The sequence below is a fragment of the Mastomys coucha genome, unplaced genomic scaffold, assembly GCF_008632895.1.
Source record: "Mastomys coucha isolate ucsf_1 unplaced genomic scaffold, UCSF_Mcou_1 pScaffold1, whole genome shotgun sequence".
Taxonomy (NCBI): domain Eukaryota; kingdom Metazoa; phylum Chordata; class Mammalia; order Rodentia; family Muridae; genus Mastomys; species Mastomys coucha.
The window spans coordinates 74,140,705-74,163,255 of NW_022196891.1; the positions used below are offsets into that span (position 1 = coordinate 74,140,705).

Sequence of the window (22,551 nt, forward strand, 5' to 3'; positions counted from 1 at the left end):
TCCCCCTCTCATTGAAATACACACACACACACACACACACACACACACACACACACATATAATATGTCTCTCTGACATTATGGGGCACTTTATACTCAGAAGACACTTGACATGCAACCTGTGAGTGTATTGAGAATTACAAGATAAACTGAACAAAACAGAGTGACTGAGCAGTAACGGCTTTAGAAGCGCTTAGGTCATAACTAAGACATTTCTGTAAAAACAAAAACATGGTGTCTTACTTTTAAAATCAATTTTTTAGCTATATTGGGTTAAACATTAAATAACAAAAGATAGAAATGTTGACATCGATTAGCGGGAAGAGGAGGAAAGAGTGGAAATGGCGTCTCTTTCTTTGATGTGAGTCAGGAGTGTAAAGCCCTGGAGACTCCAAGAAGAAAGAGACCTCCTATCACAGTAAGATCAAGAGTTTACAGAAGTAAGAAATTGTTTTCTCATAGTACAAATAAAGAATTTCTAAAACATTCTTATATGGTAAGTTTGTATAATACTTTCAAGTTAAGAATTTCAAGCTAATGAATTTTTAAACTGTTCCATATTATGCATTCATAAATAGGTCAAATTTCTCGGTGGAAAAATGCTTATATCAAATACAATGCTTCCTGAAGTCAGGCATATTTGAATTAATTTCATAAAACACTCTAACCAATTCATCAGTAACTTATGGACCGCTATTGAAGCTTACCGTTTATTTGGATCCTTTATCAAGAGCCCTGAAAGCAATGATTTTGCATCTGAAGAGAGTGTTCGGGGGAATTTAATGTCTTCCATTAGTATTAATTCAAAGAGTTTCTCATGATCCTGGTTGTAGAAAGGTAACCTCCCACACATCATTTCATACATGACAACACCTAGGCCCCACCAGTCCACGGCTCGGCCATAGTCATTATCTTCTAATACCTAGAAGAAAAATCAGAAAAATGACGAATTTTAACAAACAACAACAACAGAAGCACCACCACTGCCATCATCATCAGACAGCTTCATTATATAGTCTTGGCTGGCCTGGAACTTGCTATGTAGACTAACCTGGCTTTGAATTCATAGAGATCTGTCTGTATGCCTCTGGACTGCCATGTCCAACCCATGTACATTAACTTTTAAAGCATTAATCAAAAGAAGTCAATTTTGTATAAAAAATACATTTCAAATATTTCTACAAAGCAGTTAACATATTCAGAAACATTCAAAATATAAAAAAAAACAGGAAAGGTAGTGAAAAGTTTGTCAAAATAAATCTAAAATACACCTGTATCTAGAGGATCAAATGAAGCGCATCAGTTACTAGTTTGCTTATCTCATAGGTCTACTGTATTTTACATTCTGATCCCCCCAATAACTTAAAGTTAGGCCATGCTAGTGATAAAGTACATATTGTGCCTTTATACATTTTACTTCAAAAAGTTAAGTTTAAAATAAGAAAGAAAACAGGGCTGGAAAGCTGGCTCAGTGGCTTAGAGTACCTGGGACTATTGGAGAAGACCTGGGCTCTACTCACAGTGCCCTCATGATGGCTCACAACCATCTGTACCTGTAGTGTAAGAAGTTCAGGCACCCTCCTCTGACCTCTCTGGGCACCTGGTGCCCACGATAATGCATACATACACACAGAGGCAAAATTCTTAATACACACAAAATAAATCTAAAATAAAAATTTAAAGGCAACGATACAAAGCAAGCAGTGAAAGATGAACACACATAGCAACTGTAAGAATGACCGTTATAGGGTATGGCAGACAAGTAATAAATATGACAACCTTTGGAAGTCCTTAAACTCTTTCAGAAAATGAATGAAGTGATTATCAGTATTTACTGTTTTGAATTATTGTATACTTTTATATCTGAAGCCTTAGAAGTAATAAACTTTAGCGAGGCATAGTAGCAGACACCTTTAATCCCAGCTCTTGGGAGGCATAGGCAGGTGGATCTCTGAGTCTGGGGCCAGCTTGGTCTACAGAGTGAGTTCCAGGACAGCCAGGGATACTCAGAGAAACTCTGTCTCAAAAAAGAAAAAGAAAAGAAAAAGGAAAATTAAGGAATCCTTGTAATATATGGCCTTATATATACTTCTCAAAATGTTTAAGATGCAAAAATCAATTTAGTGAATTACGGCATAAAGGTATCACTTTGGTTATATTAGAAGAGTCTCTTCAAATCCAAAGGTGGCCATTTACTATCAACACTGACCCCCTATAGAGCTACAACTAGAACCCAAGGCCTCTTGCACATGTTTTGCCACTAAGCCACACTCTCCTCAACTGCAAATGTGGTTCTGTTTGTTTGTTTGGTTGGTTAGTGGGCTTTTTGAGACAGGGTTTCTCTGTGTAGTCCTGGCTGTCCTGGAACTCACTCTGTAGACCAGGCTGGCCTCAAACTCAGAAACCCACCTGCCTCTGCCTCCCAAGTGCTGGGATTAAAGGCGTGCGCCACCACCGCCCTGCTGCAAGTGTGGCTTTTGCTCGATGGGATATTCCTCATCCATAGACACTGTCTTCTACTTTATTTACACAACTACATTAGAATTTACACTAAACCTCAGTTTATTTGACCCTTTCTTCAGCTCTGAGGAAACCTGTGCTAGTATATGAACTTCATCAATTAAAATTCATATTTTGCATTAGTCAAATGCTTTATTGATTTTAAAGTATTTCTGACAGTTGCATTAAAGTTACCTATATGTACTATGACAGGCATGAATATTTAAAGATTATGGAGAGAATTGTTTGATTGAGTCTAAGAACCTAAGAAAATACTCTGTAACCTAAAGGCCACCATTCCATTTACAGTGAGTTAAGAAAATATTCTCTGAAGGAGAGACATCTGGGGAGTTTTTAATAGAAAAAACATTCACATTCTTGTATCTGAATAAGTAATATGAGTGGGGGCAAAAAAGAAAGAATCTAAGGCATAAGGTCAGGAAGGCTAATGAATCCTCTCATTTCTTAAAGGAGACACAGTCTGTACCTTATAAAGTAACAGTGACTACTGAATAGCTCATCAGTAATGTGTACTGTTTTCTGGACATTTATCTAACCTATATAGGATTTTACCCAATAACAAAACAAAACAAAAATCTAACTAATCTTTAACTGCATTCCTACAACACCAACAAAACAGTAGCATACATGAAAAGGAGCCAAATGTGGTTTTTAACCTCTTTTTTCATAAAACCATAAAAAGCATAAAAGCTGGATTAACTGCCTTCTGAACCCACATTTCACCAGCCGGGTTCTCATCCCCAGCTGGCAAAACTGGCAATCCTTTATTTTTGTTTAAATGCCTGGTTTTCAGCCAGACGGGTAGGAGTGCATAAAATGAAGGTTTTCATTTGAAGAGAAAAAGCAACCAAAAATCAGAACTGCACTGTAAGAAAATCTATTTGATAAAGCAAAATCATTTTAGTTAGCTTTGTAAAATAAACCCTGATTCTCAATATAGGTAGTTTTGCATCTGACAGGTGGACCTTCACTGTCACACATATACATTCGGACGTAACTGCAACTGTGCGGTATTTCTTTGTGGTCAGCAATCCCGATGTAATGCATTGTGTTACTAACATGTAGACTTCAGCACTGTTGGTAATGTATCCTATAGCACAACCGCAGTCTTAAAAGGCCGTGTTATCAACTACAGAGATTTTATGTACATTATGAGGTGAAATATACAAGAAATAGAAATAAAAATGACTGTTACATTATACACAGACATGCAATGTGAAACACGTTCCACTATTCAGCTATTTTCTCTCTTAAATAGAATGCTTTTAAAATGCAATTCTGTGAAACAGTCTCAATTTTCCAAATCAAGTTAATTATTCCAAATATAAATCCTTTGGACAAAAATTTTCTTTCTTACTCAAACTACTTCTTTTTCTAAAATTCTAGGAGCATATAAAATTTGCATTTTAACCTAATTGTTCAAAAAAAATCTCTCTGTTTCTTCTAATGATGACTTTCCATAGCAAGTCAGCTCATCAATTTCATGATGACTGTGAAGGTGAAAAAGGTATCAAAGGCAGTGGTCTAAAGGTATAATGACAGGGAAATCTAATTCTACCTCTTCACCTTAATCTATCAACCCATTAGTTTGTAAGTACAGATCGGAACCTACTCTGAGAAAATAAATCAGTAAAAAAGTAAAAGACTGATCTTAGAAATGACCTAAGTGTCTTTTACCTTAAGGTGACAGGCTTTTACCCAAGATTCCAAATGCAAGCAGGAACACAGACATCTAGCGCCAACTTACATCCTCACCTTCGTAATTTTAGTAACTTTCATTTTCATTCTATGTTATGTTACCAAGAAGGATTTATGGGCAGAGTGGAAGGACACCTTTGTCAGTTTGCTACTCAGGCCAAACAACGCATCCAAGGCTAGCAAGGATAAGGAGGCAACGCATGCCCTGGAGTGGCGTGCTGCTCAATCAATAATCCTGACAGAACAGATGGGAGAAAAAATCAAACATCTAAACAAACTGTCTACACACCTATGTTGTGAAAGTAAACTGTGAACTTGGATGAACCAATTTACCACTTTTAAGTTTTTTTTCTGGTAGCCTCACTTTTCAGGTAACTGATATATGTTATATAGAGATATGTATCTATACTTCATTGTTTCTAAAGACTTTTTATATGTTCTTCACGTCAATGGTATTTGATAAAAATGACAAGTTTTATTTTTCAGATTTTAAGAGATTATAGTTTCAAGAGGAGTATATAATTTGTATGATCCACAGTTTGTCAATATTTTTCACATTGCTATTTTATATAACATATTATAATTATTGACCTACTGTAATTCTTAAGATACACCATCTGTAGATATCATGTGCAATTTGCTCTAAGCTTTATATGTTTTTTGTTGCCTCCTTACATGTAAAATGACTGAATGCAGCTAACATCACAATTCCAAAAGCAAAACAAAGTCAGAACAGGAAAATCCCTTAAGAAAAAAAAAATCTAAGTAATACAATATTGGGAATTAAATCAAACATGCATATATCATCCTATAGTTCTCTATACTGCCTTTTTATCACAAAGTGACAGACATTAAAGAATTTTAAAAACTGGGCCATGTGACTCAAGTAAAAATAGGCATCATTAGTATTTCCACTTAAGGTTATTGTTTTTATATCCTCAGCATTCAGAGAATTTACAATTATATTCTGTGCTTCAACTAAAATTCTACCAAACAGTCTGATTCATCACATTAAAAAGAAGCTCATGTGAAATGTAGCTAGCATAAAAACTCATAACTTCTAAACTAGTAAATGGCACTAGTTGTAAAAGTTGAAGGGCAACTAAAATAGACCTCCTAAAATAGAATAATTTATTCTATTTTACTTTACTTTTAAACAATATCCAATTATGGACAAATTGTGATAACTGTTAATGCTACCCATAACAGGCCCATAGTAAGGAAATAAATTAAATCAAGTAACAAGGCAACTCATCTGATAAAGGCTCTTAACTATGAATTCTAACTATGAAGCAGACAACAATGAGAACTAATTATTGTGCCCCTGAGGAGATTTAAATTTACTTAACTTCCCCTTAATCCTGGGGATGACATCTTTTCAGACTGCCGGAAAGAGAAAGGGACAGGTGTTGGAAAAATTATTCATAATTAAATAAAATGTTAGCATTCAAAACAATGTTAGCCAAGTAACAACTTTTTCAAAAACTTAGGAGTCTAAGACTAATTTTATAATTTGTAGGAATACAGCAGATTTTATTCAAGCGCTACTTTGAACGTGACTATATACACTCCTGGTTTTGCAGGATTATAGATGCACATGTAACCGGCCACACTGATTTTCATTATGAGCTCTTAAAGACAATACTGAGTTGGCCTGATGCTATCCTCACATTTAATCCTCATTGATCAAAATTTTATCAGGTTTATTTCTATCAGAGTCCTTCACCTACATTACCCCACACTCACCTATCCCATAATTCTACTTACGAAGTTAGTGTATATTTCTGAGTTTAAATTTTTATGTAGTTAATTTTTCATTTGTATTGACTAATCATAATAAAAGATTTCTTTACTAAAAGATACCAATATTCAAATGCATTTCAGATATTTTTAATAAGTTATTTCAAATATTAAACATGGACCTCAAAAGAAAATTATATAGAATTCTAACAATAGAAGCTTTAGAAATGGGCTCTGAAAACCAAGAAAAGAAAATTAACTGCACTTTTAGTCACGAGGGCCCACGCTTGGCATTTAGGTAAAATAAATGTGCATACTTCCATTTTCAACAGTAACCACAGCAGATATTATGTATTTCTAAAAAACCAACTCATTTCTTTATAATCTCCATGTTTTTTCTAAGTTGGTTATCAAATAGTTTTATTTTTATGCTATTACAGAAGTGTATTTCTATGGGTTCCCCAAACCACCTTCCTCAACCTTGCCCATCTGTCACCATCTGCTTCTTTTTAGCATGTACTTTTTGTGTGATCACATAAGCATGTGAAAGATAACTAACATTCAGATGATTATCTGCCGGTGCATTTGAGGACTGGGCACAATAAAAGTGAACTGCCAAAACGCACTTAACACTTTTAATTTTGTTGGGTCTTGCATGTAAGCTACATTTGATTTTCAAACTGTTTTACAGTTGGAAAGTTGAGCAGGTACTGCTAACTCAAAAGCAAAGCTGAGACTCCAAATAATTAGCACTGCATAAAATCATCTGGATTTAATAGGATCCAAACTAAATAATCAAATTTAAAAGAGTTTCTATGTAATTTCTAAATTCTTTTATAAGTTAAAGGTGTTAAAACACAGCACAGACTACAAAAATAGAGTCTTCAAGACATCTTCTGGCCCATAATTTTTTAATGGGTTGATTTTATTTCCTTGAATTACAACAAGAAAAAAATGAACTCACTTAAAGCTGTACATATCAATGCAGTTTCAGAGATGCTGCATGTGAAATGCCTAGTTTATAGGTCCATTAAAATTTAACCTAAAAATTTATTTTTTCCTATCAGTAAACTGCCACTAAAGGTATTACACTCTTTCATTATTCATAAAGCATGTGAAGAGATAAAATTTATTTAGATGTTCTTTTTTTCAATTAATGTTATTTTACTGAGAAGACTTATACTTTCTGGTGGTATTTATCACAAAATAAGGGGAGTCCATGTGAATGTAAGCAGTTAAAATAAGCTATGCGTCTGACATAGAGGCCATTTAATAAACTGGTCTTAGGTGACATCTCATATCCTTTTTGAGGAATCTTCAATACGTAAGCCATCGTCCTTTAAATAACAAACCAATGCAAACAAACGTAAATGGAAGGTAAAAGAGCACACTGGTAGAAGGGGAGGTTGCCACACTCCACAGTCTGTTCAGACAGTGCTCAGAGAGCAGAGGAAGCACCAACAGTGATGTGAGTCGTGCACAAGGGCAGAAAGCAAGGATGCGTCCTAGCTCTGATGGATGTCTGACCTCCTATAAAGGAAGAGCACAAGGGCAGAAGGCAAGGATGCGTCCTAGCTCTGACGGATGTCTGACCTCCTATAAAGGAAGATCAACACTGATAGTGGTACAGAGCAGAAATGAAAGGTTCAAAGAGTGGTAAAAGTAAAGAATAGAGCTGGTTTCAGCGTGAGATAATCTCTCTCTAACTGAGCTTGTAAATCCCACTCTATTATAACCTCTTGCTTGCAATTCACAGGGACTCCCTTACCCACTGAATTCAAACCTTTGCATTCCAACAATGCTGTTCACTGACTGCCACATACATGGCATTGTGTGCACATGCACTCACAATGCATACATTCACCAACATATATACATAAAACAACTAAATGTAATACATTTTTAAATATGTAAAAATGACTGCTTAATGACTTTTAACAAATGAGTAATCTCTTGAATACAGTAAACCCTTAGAAATGACAGGACTTTGCATTCAGTGCCCAGTTTGTCAATCAGTTGATAATGTCTGCACAGAAAACAGTATCTTTGTTTCTTAGAAGATCATCTGCTTCTGGAATGTGTTTTTATCTTCTTCAGAATAATTTCTCCTAATTTGGGTATTCTAAATCTGGAATGCCATCATTCATTACAAATGTATAGCAAGGGCAACTGAATGCCAGGGAAACAAAGGCATTGTTTACCATGACATTCACAAAAACAAAACTTGTCCAGAAAATATGATCTTATATTTGAGTAAACAAAAACATTATTTCTAAAATCTTACTTACTCTGTAACAAAGACAGAGAATTTTAAACTCTAGCATCTATAACAGAGAAAATTACATGTTTGGCAAGATAATAATACTTGGAAATATACTTTAAATATTAGCACTTATTTATAATTACTAAGCTTTTTGAAATGTCAATTTAACTCCTAGTTTTAAAAAAACCAATACTGTAAGGCAACATGATAATACATACATAATTTATTCTAGTTTCTAATTTCTTCTGATTACTGTTTCCTGTTGGGCCATCATTCATATGATTACAGATGAAAAGGTAGGCTTTATGAGCTAGCAAACCCTAATTAGAAGTAGAGAGGAGTAATATGATCAAAACATACTATTTACACAGATGAAACCCTCAAAGAATAATTTTAAGAGAGAGGGAGAGAGAGACAGACAGAGAGAGAGAGAGAGAGAGAGAGAAAGAGAGAGAGAATGCTGTACTACTGTTTACCCCATATCATCTTCTAGTTGTATACAGATTATTAAAATGAAAATGAATGTCACTACGTTTCCTATTATTATTCCAAATACCACAGGAGCAAAGTGAAGCTGGAGAGCAGAAGTCCTGCTCATGTAAGGATGCATCAGCCAGAGTGCCTTGCTGCATTTGGAGGGTGCCCCAGCAGTCTGGCTCCAGTCCCTTCTGGCTGCCTTGTGTGCAAAACTCTTTCTGTGTGTTGGTTTCCTCCTCCTTAGCACTCAGATCTGAGCAACTATTCCTTTCCTCAATCATCTCTGTGTGAAAGGTTCTGTTACTCAAATTCCTCTGCAGTGACTTCCATCTCACACCTTTGTAGTGGGAGGAAGACTCCATGCCAGTGCTGGGTTAACCTGGGAAGGCTTTCAACTGCTTCAAGAAAGAAGCATAAGACCAAAGCGATGTGGATGGAGCTTCTGAAAAAAAGGCCAGGAAATGAGATGGCATATGAATGATTTCAGCAGCATTTTTCATAAAAGCCAAAGCATGGGTACAATCTGGGTGAACGTTATAATGTGCTAAGGGGAAGAGCCACACCTACAAAGCTCCTTGTCCTATCATTTTAGTTACATGAAATGTTCAGAAACAGTTTCAAAGAGAACGAAGATTTACAATAGCTGAGAGAGTGAGGAGCTAATAAAGGTGAAGTCAGAATTGGAAGGATGAAAACGTGAGAATTACAAGTGATAGGTGCACAACTTTAAACATTTGAAAAAGTAAACTGTTGACTTAAAATTTTATGTGACATGTAAACTGCATCCAAATGATAAAAAATAAAGAATTTTTTAAATGAAACTTTTAACAGTTAACTATACTGAAAATAAAAGAGAAAGAGGGGAGGAGGGAGTGAGCACAAGGTTGTTTCTCATTTGTTCCTAAGACAATTGCTAGGCCAAAGAATGCTAGCCCATTTTGAAGAAGCCTAAGCCACAGGAAGGCTGGAAGTGCTCCTGTCAACACCTGAGTGACTTTCACTGGACACCTAGCCGCCGTGCACACAGACAAGTGAAGACACTTCTAGATAACTTTAGTCTCTAAGCGGTTACCTTGCTCATAAGTCTTTTGGCTAAGATCACAGATGGCCATGTGCACTCTTGATGTAAAGAACTCCAAGGTCACAGGAAATTATTTCATCACTGAACATTCGAGTAGGTTGTTACCCAGCAATACTAACAGGCATACTCAAGAAAGCTACTACACCAAAGTGCATCTTTTATTTTCCTTTCATTTTTAACTATGGAACTTAGAGCATTATGACTGATACACACACACACACACATGTTTTATATATATATATATATGAATATATGTTTATACACATACATATATACACATGTTTTATATATACATGCATATATGTTTATACACACACATACATATGTTTTATACATACATAGTCTCTGTCCAATAGAATTTTCTTGAGAGTACAGTCATTTTCCATCTTGTTCCTATATTGGCATATTACACAAAAAATCCCTCAACATAAAGTGACACACAACAAATACTTGAATAAGGGTTTGAAACCTTTTTTTCATCCTTTCTTATGAACTTCAAAATGTAAGTAAGTCAATTTTTTTCATGTTCTTCAACAAAACAATTTCCAGTAGTCAAGGAGGAAATACCAATAATCACTATAATCTCTGCTTCTAGGTAAAGCCCAAGATAGTTTATAAAACTATCAATATGCTTACAGAAGTTACTCAATTATCCTACTTTAACAAATGAACCAGAAAGTAAAATATATAGAAATATGATCCAATCTACTTTATTAAAAACATGTGCTTACAAACTGTAAAAAACTTAATTTTCATATGTTTGTGGTCTTAAAATACCCTATCATGTGAGTTAAAAGCAATTCAATTATTCTGGTTGAAATCTTGTTTAAAAAATAGGGAATACTGCAACTTGACAAGAATATTTAAATGTTTTGAGAAGCAGTGGTGTTATTTTTCCTGTAACCTGAACTTGGTCCTACCTCTGGCGCCAGATACTCTGGTGTACCACAGAAAGTCTTCATGGTAGCTGCATCTGTGATCCCTTCTTTGCAAAGTCCAAAATCCGTAATCTTTATATGGCCATCCTTATCTAGCATCAAGTTCTCCAACTGTGGGTGAAAACAGCATCATTTATTCCATAAGCTTCAACAAGAGAACAGTTTTGAAAAGTGATTAACAGGACACTGGAAAGAGACGTGGCTGTAGTTAACAGACTATCAATCCTTACATATCCTATGCACTCATTTGTAAACTATGGTTTTTGTAAAAGCTCAAATAATAAATAATAGAAAAAACTGGATGAATATTCTATTCTACTGTAAACCCCACTACAATTAAGATTTTGTATATTACACCAATCCTGTTCATGTGATTTTTCTGCATCAGAAAGTAGTCTTAAAAAGAGAAATTTAATATTATTTCTCTGCATTTGAAAAAAGCAGAGAAATCTGTCTGAATTGCTGGGTACAAAAATGAAATAAACATTTTTATAAGTCATGGGTAAAATCTATTTTTAAATTTTCTGAATCGCACCAAATTTTATACCTTCATATCTCATCTGAGATTCACATCACATATCAATAGATGAAGAATGAAATGAAGCATAGAATAAGGGTGTTTGGACATGGACAACCATGGTCATTACAAATAAATATTGTATTTGTGAGGACTATAAAAAGTCTTGAAAGAGATATCTTCAAATTTTTATGGTATACTGAAATGATATCAATTTTTATTAGGCAATATAAGTATTTATTAAGGAGATCCTTAATAAAACAGAAATTTCATATAATGACTTATATTGATAATTTGAGCAAAGTTACTTTCTGAAAACATAACAAAAGCTTTAATAATTATTTGTTACAATACAATGAAACCAAACAAGAACTAATAAAACTTTCTAAGTTAGTATGACATCAGACTTTGTCTCCAGTGCTGAGGAGGGCACTACAAGTAGGTATCAGCCCTGTTTAAGAAGGAAAGCCAGGGACCAGAGCCAGCCAAGTGTGTAAAGGCCCTGACGGCTGGAGCCCGTGAGGCAGGAAGAGAGAACTGATGCCCACAGGTGCTTTCTAAGTATACTTATCATTATGCTACCTAATTAGACTTTTTAAAGCATCTATACTCAATACTCAATATACTCAATATATTGATAGACGTAAAGATGATGAATTATGTCATATTTGTAATTCTAAAATAAACTAAATATAATCATTTGGTTGAGTTGTATTCATTTTGGCACTCATAGACATTTAATCATCCTGGAAGTAAATGTTTTATAGCTGTATAGCTCATTATTTTTAAGTACAGTACTCTAATCCTTCATTTATAATTTAATTGACTATACAACAACATACACTAAATTTTATCATTACTGTATGAAATAATATTTTATAAAAGTTACTCTCTAAAATATTTACTTAAACACAAACAAGAGTGATACAGCTATACTACTCTTCAGCATATACCCAAAAATGCCCCACAAATCCACACGGGTATGTGTTCTATTATGTTCATAGCTGTCTTACTTGTGATAGCCAGAAGCTGGAAACAACACAGATGTTCCACAATGGAAGAATGGATACAGAAAATGTGGTTCATTTACACAATGGAATACTACTCAGCCATTAGGAATGAGGACATCCTGAGTTTTGCAGGCAAATGGATGGAACTAGAAAATATCATCCTGAGTGAGGTAACTCAGACCCAAAAGAACATGCATGGTATATATTCACTAATAAGTGGATATTAGCCAAAAAAGTACAAAATACCCAGGATACAATCTAAAGAACTCAAAAGGGTCAAAGAGCTGAAAGGCCCAAGTGAGGACGCCTCAGTGCCACTTGGGAGGGAGAAGACAGCAATCATAACAGTGAGAGGAGGAGGGCCTGGGAGGGAATGGGGATGGGGCAGGGGGAGAGGAGGGAGGGCCTGGGAGGGAATGGGGATGGGACAGGGGCAAGAGGGGAATGTGATCTGGTATTGGGTGGGGGAAAAGCACTGAAGTCCTGAGGGTCAGCCAAAAGAATGGAAACAGGTAGCCTCAGGAGGTAGGAGGTTGAGGAACCCTCCAGAATGTACCAGAGACCTGGGTGGTGAGAGGGACCTTAGATGAAATGCCCTACAGTGGGGAGAGGGAACTTGGAGAGTTCGCCTCCAGGAGAGAGTCAGGGCATCAAGTGAAGGGATGGAGTTGCCATCCCACAGTCAAAACTCTGACCCAGAACTGTTCCTGTCTAAAAGAGACGAGGCTGACAGAAAGAAGGTCCAGTGACAGGCCCAAATTGGGATCCAGCTCAAGGGGATGCCCCAAGGCCTGACACTATTTGCTATCGAGTGTTTACAGACAGGAGCCTAGCATGACTGCCCTCTGAAAGGCCCAACAAGCAGCTGAAAGAGTCAGACACAGATACTTACACCCATCCAATGGACAGAAGCTGGGGACCCCGTGGTTGAATTAGAGAAAAGCGGAAAGAAGCTGAGGAGGAGGGCAACCCCATAGGAAGACCAGTAGTCTCAACTAACTTGGACCCCCTAAATCCCTAAGACACAGAGCTAACAAACCAGCAGCATACACCAGCTGATATGATGCCCCCAAAACATATACAGCAGAGGACTGCCTGATCTGGCCTCAGTGAGAGAAGATGCATCTATCCCTTGAGAGACTTGAGGCCCCAGGGAATAGGGACATCCTCTTGGAGACAGGGGTGGGGAGAAAGATGCATGGGATAAGGAACATCCAGAGATTGGACTGGGAGGTAGGTAACAACTGGACTGTAAAAAAATTAAAAAAAAAAAAAAGGAATGATAGGAACAACTTTTTAACAAGCTAGGTACCTGCTTACATAATTAGATAAAGATTCAGAGTTACAATACAGAAGTAGAGGCTCACAGCCATCCACTGGACTGAGTACAGGCTCCCTAATGAAGGAACTAGAGAAAGGACCCAAGGAGCTGAAGAGTTTGCAGCCCCTTAGGACGAACAACGATATGAACTAACTAGTACCCTCAGAGCTCCCAGGGACTAAACCACCAACCAGAGTACACATGGTGAGACTCATGGCTCCAGCTGCAAATGTAGCAGAGGATAGCCTAGTCAACAATGGGAGGACAGGCCCTTGGTTCTGTGAAGGTTCTATAGGGGAATGCCAGTATAGGGGAATGCCAGGGCCAATAAGCAGGAGGGGGTGGGGTGAGCAGGGGGAAGGGGGAGGGAACAGGGGTTTGTTTTAGTTTTTGGTTTTTTTATCTCTTTCTCTTTCTCTCTCTCTCTCTCTCTCTCTCTCTCTCTCTCTTTCTCTCTCTCTCTTTCTCTCTCTCTCTTTTGGAGGGGAACCTGGGAAAGGAGATATTGTAAATAAAGAAAACATCTAATTAAAAAATGTCTACAAGAAAAAAGACTCAGAGTTACTAATGGTTTTATATAAATAAGACAGGAATAAAAGGATAATCATGATTTCTTAGATACATACCCAATTTCATACAAAATGGAATTCCATAAAAATGTCATGTAACTTCTATTTCTAAAAGTCAAATTATATTTTAAATGAAGTAGGTATGTGATGAATGTGGCAATTGTCAGTCAAATTTTCACAGGTAAGCATTACCACATAATCTCAATTTTTCCCTTGATGTTTCAACCCATAGTAAACAAACCCATTAGGTTAAACACACACATTTGGTATGTGCATGTGGTATATATATGAACACACATGTGTGTTGGGGAGATTCCTATTAAGAAGCTGAATTCTAACATATTTCAAGGTCTAAAAGTAACCAATCTAAATACAATCACTTGGTTAATTTGTACTTAGTGCACCCGTGAGAACATGTTGAAGCCAGAGACTGATACTGGGTTTCCTCCTTGATCACTTGTCCGACCTACTTTATGAGACATCACTAACCTGAACCTTGCCATTTGGTCAAACTGCTGTCCAGAAATGCCCAGGATCGACTTGTCTTCACTGGCTGACTGCTAGAAGTACAGACGTCTGTGAGCACACTTGGATTTTGTGTGGTACTGAAGTCAGAACTCAAGTCCTCTCACTTGCACTGCAAGCACTTTTCCCATGGAGCTAGCTCCCAGTCCAACAGATATTTGTATTTTCGAGGCAGAGTCTCACTACACTGCCCAGGGAAGCCTCTCATCTGTGATTACACTTCAGTGTTCTGTAGTGAGAGTTTTAGTTTCTGTAGGAGGAACTTAGCCCAGCAGCCCAGCTGCAACGCTGGGGCATGCACCGCTGATACTTCCTCCCCAGCCAACCTACAATCTGCTGCATGGCCAGGGACTACAAAAGCTGGATTGGGCCATGGAGTGAGCCATGAGAAAAAGACATCACATCTGGCTACCTGAGAGCCAAATGATGCTGGTAGTGGGGCAGCCTATAGAGTTAGTGCTACATCCCCTTTCCACTCTATCTTTTCTCTCCTATGTAGTGTTGGGGGTTGGAAGCAATCAGGGTGGAATAAGGATTAGGAGGGAGACAGAGATATAAGAACCTAACAAAAAACAAATATGCCAACTGTTCCAAGTGGGTGGGAGGACAGGTGGACTGCCACTTCTAGCTTCCCTATCCTAACCTCAGAACTAGCTGCCTACGTCCTGAGATGGAACTCAGTGCCATACTTAAACTGGACAAGAGCTCTTCACTGAGCTGTGCTCCCAGTCCTAGGAATTACATTTCAAGGAAGATGCTAAAATAAGAATCTGTTGTTGAAAATATGCCATGACCAGAATCCTTAACAAAGCCAACCATACTCACAGCTGTGCCATGAGAATTACCATTTGTTTACAGGGTCTCCTGAAGAGAGCAGTAAACTAGAGTATATAAACCAAATCTGAACCACCGACTGCTTTTTAAGTAAAGATTTGTAGACATAAAGAGCCAAATATATTGGTTTACATAATGGCTAAGGCTGCCATTACCTCTCAATGGCAGAGCAGAATGATCCCAATAAATACGGACAGGCGGAATAGGCCCAAGTATCCACCATGTGGCCTTTTAGGCCCTTCTGGCTCTACCAGAGCTCAGGGATGGCCAGGCTTCTTTTTACCAACATAGCCAATCCTGGGTTCTGACAAATGAAAACTAAGCAAACTACTGAGTTTATAGGAAAATATGTGAGGAAAATATCCTATCAAAAAGTTAACACTACAATGAATATAGATATTTTCCTTCCAATAACCCTGTTATTGGAGCTCTTTCATAAACATTTTATGATGTTTGAATATAATAATGAACTTGCAAATTACCTGATTTGACTCAGATGCTTTCCATTCTATAATTAGGGCATTTACAGAAAAGTGAACTACTCTTGGTAGATTCCTGTTGCATAGTCAAGAGAATTTTTATACAGCAAAAACCAAAATCATTAAAAAGCCACTTACATATCAGTGAGTGAAATTTCAGACCAACTAACTACAGCAAACAACATTCCTAAGAAAAGTGCTTGTCTCAAAACTGTGTAACTTTGTAATTACTTTGTTTGTCCCTACAGTCTCTGCAAAAAAAACAATTTTCATTACTTTTTTTTTACCTTGAGATCACGGTACACAATCTTTCCAGAATGTAGATAGTCCAAAGCAGAGACAATTTCTGCACCATAGAAACGTGTTCGGTCCTCAGAGAACACCCGCTCTCTCGACAAATGGAAAAACAGCTGCAGGGTAAACAGCAGGGACAGGATTGTAATAATTACTGATTTAGTGGGGGAAATTAACACAAACATAAAACACCTCTCATCACCATATTGTGATGATAGATAGTGTACTCTCAGTGGACACTGAGCACTCTAAGACAGCAGCTGGCTTATCTTTTGCAGGTTTCCAAGGGGAAACTGCGAGCTGTTAAATCAGCGTTTTAATCAATATACCAATCTTGTTTAAGGCATTCTGCTTGCTACCCATTTAACCTTCAGGTACCAGAGGAAAAAGTATGCATCATTAGATTGCATTTCCTTCTAAGCATACTGCTGTTCCACTCTTACAAGGAATAAATATTGACATTATCAAAATAAATGAATACAAGCACAGATATGGTAGTTTTTTAAAGTTATATTTGATTTCAAGGAAAAATATGGACTTACTCAAACTCATTAATGTAAGCTAGTCATAGTCTAAATTGCTATTTCTAGAAATATTTTCGAAGTCTGAAATAACACATGCTGTAATAAGAATTTTAAAGACTTTGAAGTCTTATGTTTAACAGTGCTAAAACGACTGAGAGGCCTCTATCACTCCTGATACAGTTTATAATGGATAATCCTTTTATTTTCATTTTAACTATGATCTCCTGTGATCTTGTAAGCTATAGACCCATTCGTTTCCTAATTGATCATAGGTATGCCAATAGTCAAAAGATATCTACTGGGCTCTTACTGTGACCACAAACTCAATTCTAGTTTTATGAAATTCTAAGTCCTATCACTCAGTAATTAACATCTATATCTTATTTCTCAGCAGAGAGAATGGTTCTGAGCGACAGTGTTGGCCTAACATTTGTGAGGCCCTGTGTTCCATTCCCAGTACCACAAAAAGCTAAACAAACGACACTAAGCATATCATAAAAACATCTAATTTCTTAGGACAACAGGCATCAAGAAGCAGGGCTGAGGCTCTAGTAACTGAGTCAATCTCTGTTGAACTACTCTACTTTATTAGGAAATCTGCCAAGGTTGCTAAACTAAAATATCTCCTTCCAATCTAAAAATAAGTGCAACAGGTTTGATTTTTGTGTTTGTACAATACGTATTTAAATACGATTAAGAGATTAAAATATGAATTACAATAAAGTGTATGACACTCGTAAAATCAAATTATGTAAAGCTGGTGATAAACATCAGTATCTAGTTTACAAAATTCAAAGAATTTCTGTAGAAATGAAGGACAAATAACAAATGGAGGAAAAGAAGTAATGTGGCAAGAATGAAAGGCTGTTGAATCCCGAATAAACTAGGAAGATACCATGGTGGGCATACAAAACATGCCTGTGATTAAGAAAAATCAATTACAAAATGTGCCTTCAAGTATAAGGTCAGAAAATAGATATTTTCATAAAGATCACTAACTCATAATTGCTAAGAATTATGGCTTACCAAGGCTTGTTCAAGATTTAACAGTAATGCTGAGTAACTTAGAATTCTTATGCATTCATTCCTTCTTTCTACCCCTATCTCTACTTAAATCATTTTTAAGACAACTTTGTGTGTGATCATTGACCCAAGTAAAGACAGGGGAGAAAGAGTTTTGATATTGTTAAAACTTACTGAGAAAACATTAGTTATATTAGTAGCAAACAATTTGGGAGAAGTATATAAACTATGTGTTGCCTACTTTATTTCCATGCTTTGTCAAATCTGGGAGACCATGCTGAGATGGCACTGATGTTTTATTTCTGAAGAATAGATAATCAAAAAAATTATGAAAAAATATGGTATCTGCCAAGCTGAGTCTAACATGCCGCCAGTGGTGTTGACGGCTGCTGGGATCCCAATGTTGCTGCAATAGTCATTTAAGTCTCTAGATTTCTTTAGAAAAAAAAAATCAATTCTACCACTGGCTACCTACTGACAAAAGAGATACAGAGCCTCTCTAAATTAATATAATGTATTCAGGATTCTAGGTCTTTATATAGATGATACAGCTATATTTTGTCTGCCAGCCAGCTTCCATAAAAATATCAGCTCAAGAACTCTGTATTTTAGAACTCATTGCCATATGATGTCTACTTTTGCTTCTTTATGGAATTCACTCGTCTAAAGACAAGCAAAGTCCAATGATCTATTTATAATCCATTCCCTGTCTTGTTTTGGAGGTTAGGACACTGCCTGTATTTTCTTTCTTGGCTGTGGTTTAACAGCTTTCGTCATTGATGCCCTAACTTTCTGGATCATCATGTCCACCCTGTTGTTAAACCAACATGCCATTCTAATATTCATTAATGACCATCAACTATTATAAGGTAACTCTGTAGCACACTAGGACAAGAAAAAAAGAGGGATATAATAACTCTTTTTTCTTTTTTTAAAAATTATCTTATTTACATTCCAAATGTTGTCCCCTTTCTTGGTCTCCCCTCTACAAGCCCCCTATCCCACACCGCCTCACTTCTGCCTCTAGGAGTGGCTCCCCCACCCACCCACCCACCCCGGCCTCACCCCTCTAGCATCCCTCTTCGCTGGGGTAACAGCATACTCTCTTATTTACAGCTCTACTGGGTAGTTAGGGATCATCTCCAAACTCAGTAACTGCCTATAACCTTCCATGTAGCAATCAAACCTCAACAAAAACACAGACATAATCCCCACCATTAAGGAATTCTACCTTAATGAGGGAGATGCATGTATATTCACAAAAAACAGCAGGCTGTAATACATTTTGTGATATGGTTATTAACAACACTTTGGTACATAGGATGATTAGGAATATGCCACAGATAAAGTTCACTTGTAAAAGATAGGGCTTTTCACCAAAGGAAAACTTAAAGAGATATAAAAGATTCCTACTTAGAATGTATCCACCTTTGTATTTCTATGTAACTTAAGCACAGCAGCCACACACAGTAAGGGAAGATTAACCACTTGTAGAAAGCAGTAATTTTTTGGTGGTGCATATTCACTATATAGAGCAATGGCTTGCACTGTGGTTTTCATAATTATGTGTGCTTTTGATCATTTCCATTCCCAACCATCCTCATCTTCCCTCCCACTTCTATATCTGTTATTCTCCAATTTCCCTTTACAAAATCCACAAATTCCCAATACAAAACACAAATATTAGTAGAGAACACGGAGTTATGTGGCTAAAGAATAAGACACATTTAGAAAGAGAGGGGTGATGGAGGTGAAGGGAGGGATGGAGAGAGGCCCAGCTTATTTATGATGTAGTCTACCATGGTATAGTTGGAATTCTATTACATAGATAAGGAGTGTTAAAAACTCTTGCACACAAAAAGATTATAATCTTAAAAACTATTATTAGATCAACAAGGAAATAATAAAAGAATCTGAGGATATGCTCAGGTAAATAATTTCTAAAATTACAGAAAAGTTACTCATCACCTATGAGTACTGACTGCTATAGACACCTTCATACATTAAAGGAAAAGCACTAACCCACAGGACACGATACTGTGCTGAAACATGGCAAGGACTATAAAAGGCTTTGGAAGAATATGTGTGTTTGGGAACACCAGAAGGTATGTCGGATCTTGACGAGTGCTTCTGAGGGCCAACGGCTAAGGAGACCACAAGCACCCTTCAGGAGAATCAGTACTCCAGAGGAATTTGGACCAAGGGAGAGATCAATGATGTTGAGGTTTTCTTGTGGCTGGCTGAGTAGATGTTGCTGAAAACAATATAGAGGAAAAAAATTGGTGATGGGGACACAGGAGCAATGGGCATTATTCTGACCTACTGAAATTTAAATATGCAATTGATGTTATAGTTCAATTTTAGAACTGATACCACGGAAATTGTTAAAACAAAGAAACTAAGTACAAGCCCCAAAATTCAGTAAAACTAGGAGCAGAATCCAGGGTACTACTATACTTAAAGTCAGGAACAAGCACCTAAACAGGATACTGATAAGAAGTACTAAACAAAGTACAAACAAACAAATCAAGAACCTGAAGAAAGAAAGAGAAAACAACCAGGAGGAGTCTGGGGAGACAACCCCTTTATGTCGAACTTCAGTCTTCAGAATTCACACAAATAGCCAGGCATGGTGTCACGTGATTGTAAGACAAGCACGGGGGAAGTAGAAGTAGAAGAATCCTTGTGGATCCCAGGACACCAGCTTAGTCTAATTAGGGGTACCTGGGTTCTAAAGAGAGACACTATCTCAATAGGTAAATGACTCCTGAAGGCTGGTGATACACACAGGAGTGCAGTTACATGCCCACATGCACACAGAGGCCAGAGGCCAGCCTCAGGTGTCCTTCCTCAAGTTTTGTGAAGCTAATAGTGTCTGGACCTCACCAAGTAGGTTAGGTTGGCTGGCCAGTGGGTCTTCAGAGAGCCTTCTGTTTCTGCCTCTCAACACTGAGATTACAAATGCATACCACCATGCCTAGCCTTTTCTCCTTGAATTCTAGTAACAAAACTTTGGTCCTTGTGATTGTAAAACAGTATTTTCCCAACTGAGCTTTCTTCCCAGACTCACTTGCCATATCTTTATGTTTAATATATTCAAATTAATTCTTATAGCTATTTTGAAATATAAAGCGAATCAGTTAACTGTTGCCACTTGACTAAGCTACAGAGCCCTTGAACTATTCCTCCTATCTGTTTGTGCTTGTAATTACTAACCCTTTTCTTTCTCTCCTCTCTGATCCCTTATCTACTACTATTAGACTAGCAGTTTAACATATTTATATTAGCATTTCTGGTCTCTAGCTCTATGAGATGCACAATGCTACCTTCCATATACAAGCTGGGGGCAGAGACCTGGGGAAGGCCTAGCCTATTTCACACAATTACCTGATCCTCTAGCTGCATTTAGTCCTTTCCCTCTTACAGCAGTTGGCCTTCTAATCTAAGAAGTTTCTTAGCTTCTTCTGCTGCTCACTAATTTTGAGAAATTTCCAGGGCTAGAAAGTCCGCTTCAGTCATAGCACTCTGCTCTGCAAAGGACCAGGGCTTTGTTCTCAGTACCCATGCACTAGCCAACAGGTCTTTGTTAACACCTCTTCTGCCTCCTCAGGCACTCCATCCAAATGGAGCACACCCAGACAGACAGACAGACATGTAAAACACACATATTCATAAAGTGAGCATAGCTCTAAAAGTATCATTGTACAGTGTTAGAACTACTAAAAATCTATGAGACAAGATACAGCTCTGTTACATCCTCAGAGGAAATATGGAGGCAGCTTCAAATGTTCACATCAAAAACAGCAGGTAATACAGTGACCACTATGCCACTGCTGTAGAGCAAGACTGACCTAAGATCTTTTTCAATTATCTTAATCAATCAAACTCAAAAAATATTTGTATTAAACTTTGATATTAAGCAATATCTCTACATTAATATCATGTCTATAACACTAACCTTTGTTAAACAATCCTAAAGAGAGAGATAATGAAATTACTTTTGATTTTTTTGCATTGAGTTTTCTAATGAAAATGATTGAAATTATGGGTACAACAGGTAATGATTATCTGGAAGATGATTATTGAGATAAGCTTAAATAAATTTGAAAATCACTAAATTAAATTTTTTTCAAAGGCATACACACCTTAACTGATATATAAATCCTAACTCAGAAACTTAAAAAATACAAAAAAGCAAGACAACATTAAATCTCTTAAAGCTTAAAATTGAATTATAAGATATTGAAATTGAAATGTTGGGCACTTCTAACAAGAAGATAAAATAAAGACATTAATGCCAGGCCTACATAATAGTCAGCAACACAGCTCTGCAAGGAAACTGAGATCTGGTAAAAACATGGACATAGAAATACTAGAAACAAAAACCTGATAAAAATATTTAATTTCCAGCACTGAACACTGCATTATAAAATACAGACCTGCCAGGCAAGCTGTGCCATCTGAAACAATCAAGTTTGTTTATGGGTATAAACAATAACTCTTTTGATGGATTTTAATACTGTCCCACAAAATGGAATCCATGCCTGGTAATGTAAGCAGAGTCAAAACTTATAGCTAGAGAAGGTACATTCTCTAAGAGAAAATCCTTTGATGCTGTTTTTCATTGGTAATATTATCCAATTGTCTTCTAAATATTTGTACTTACACCCACAGATCTGTGTTATTCCCAACCCTGGCCAAATGAGCTTCTTATTGCAGTGGGTAAAGTTTAATGCAGG

At 36.9% G+C, this 22,551-nt stretch overlaps 1 protein-coding gene across 5 annotated transcripts in view; it reads right to left on the reverse strand.

Moving 5' to 3' along the window:
- Akt3 (AKT serine/threonine kinase 3) overlaps positions 1–22,551 on the reverse strand; it is a 238,624-nt gene that overhangs the window by 29,302 nt on the left and 186,771 nt on the right. For all 5 annotated transcript variants that reach the window (XR_004123675.1, XM_031390820.1, XM_031390809.1 and 2 more), the window contains exons 10-12: positions 16,259–16,381; positions 10,699–10,827; positions 707–921 (exon numbers count right to left, since the gene is read on the reverse strand). Coding sequence is in view for 4 of the 5 variants with exons in the window: in XM_031390820.1 (XP_031246680.1) it covers positions 707–921; positions 10,699–10,827; positions 16,259–16,381 (467 nt within the window). In the remaining variant the exon portion in view is untranslated. The remainder of the gene's footprint in view (positions 1–706; positions 922–10,698; positions 10,828–16,258; positions 16,382–22,551) is intronic.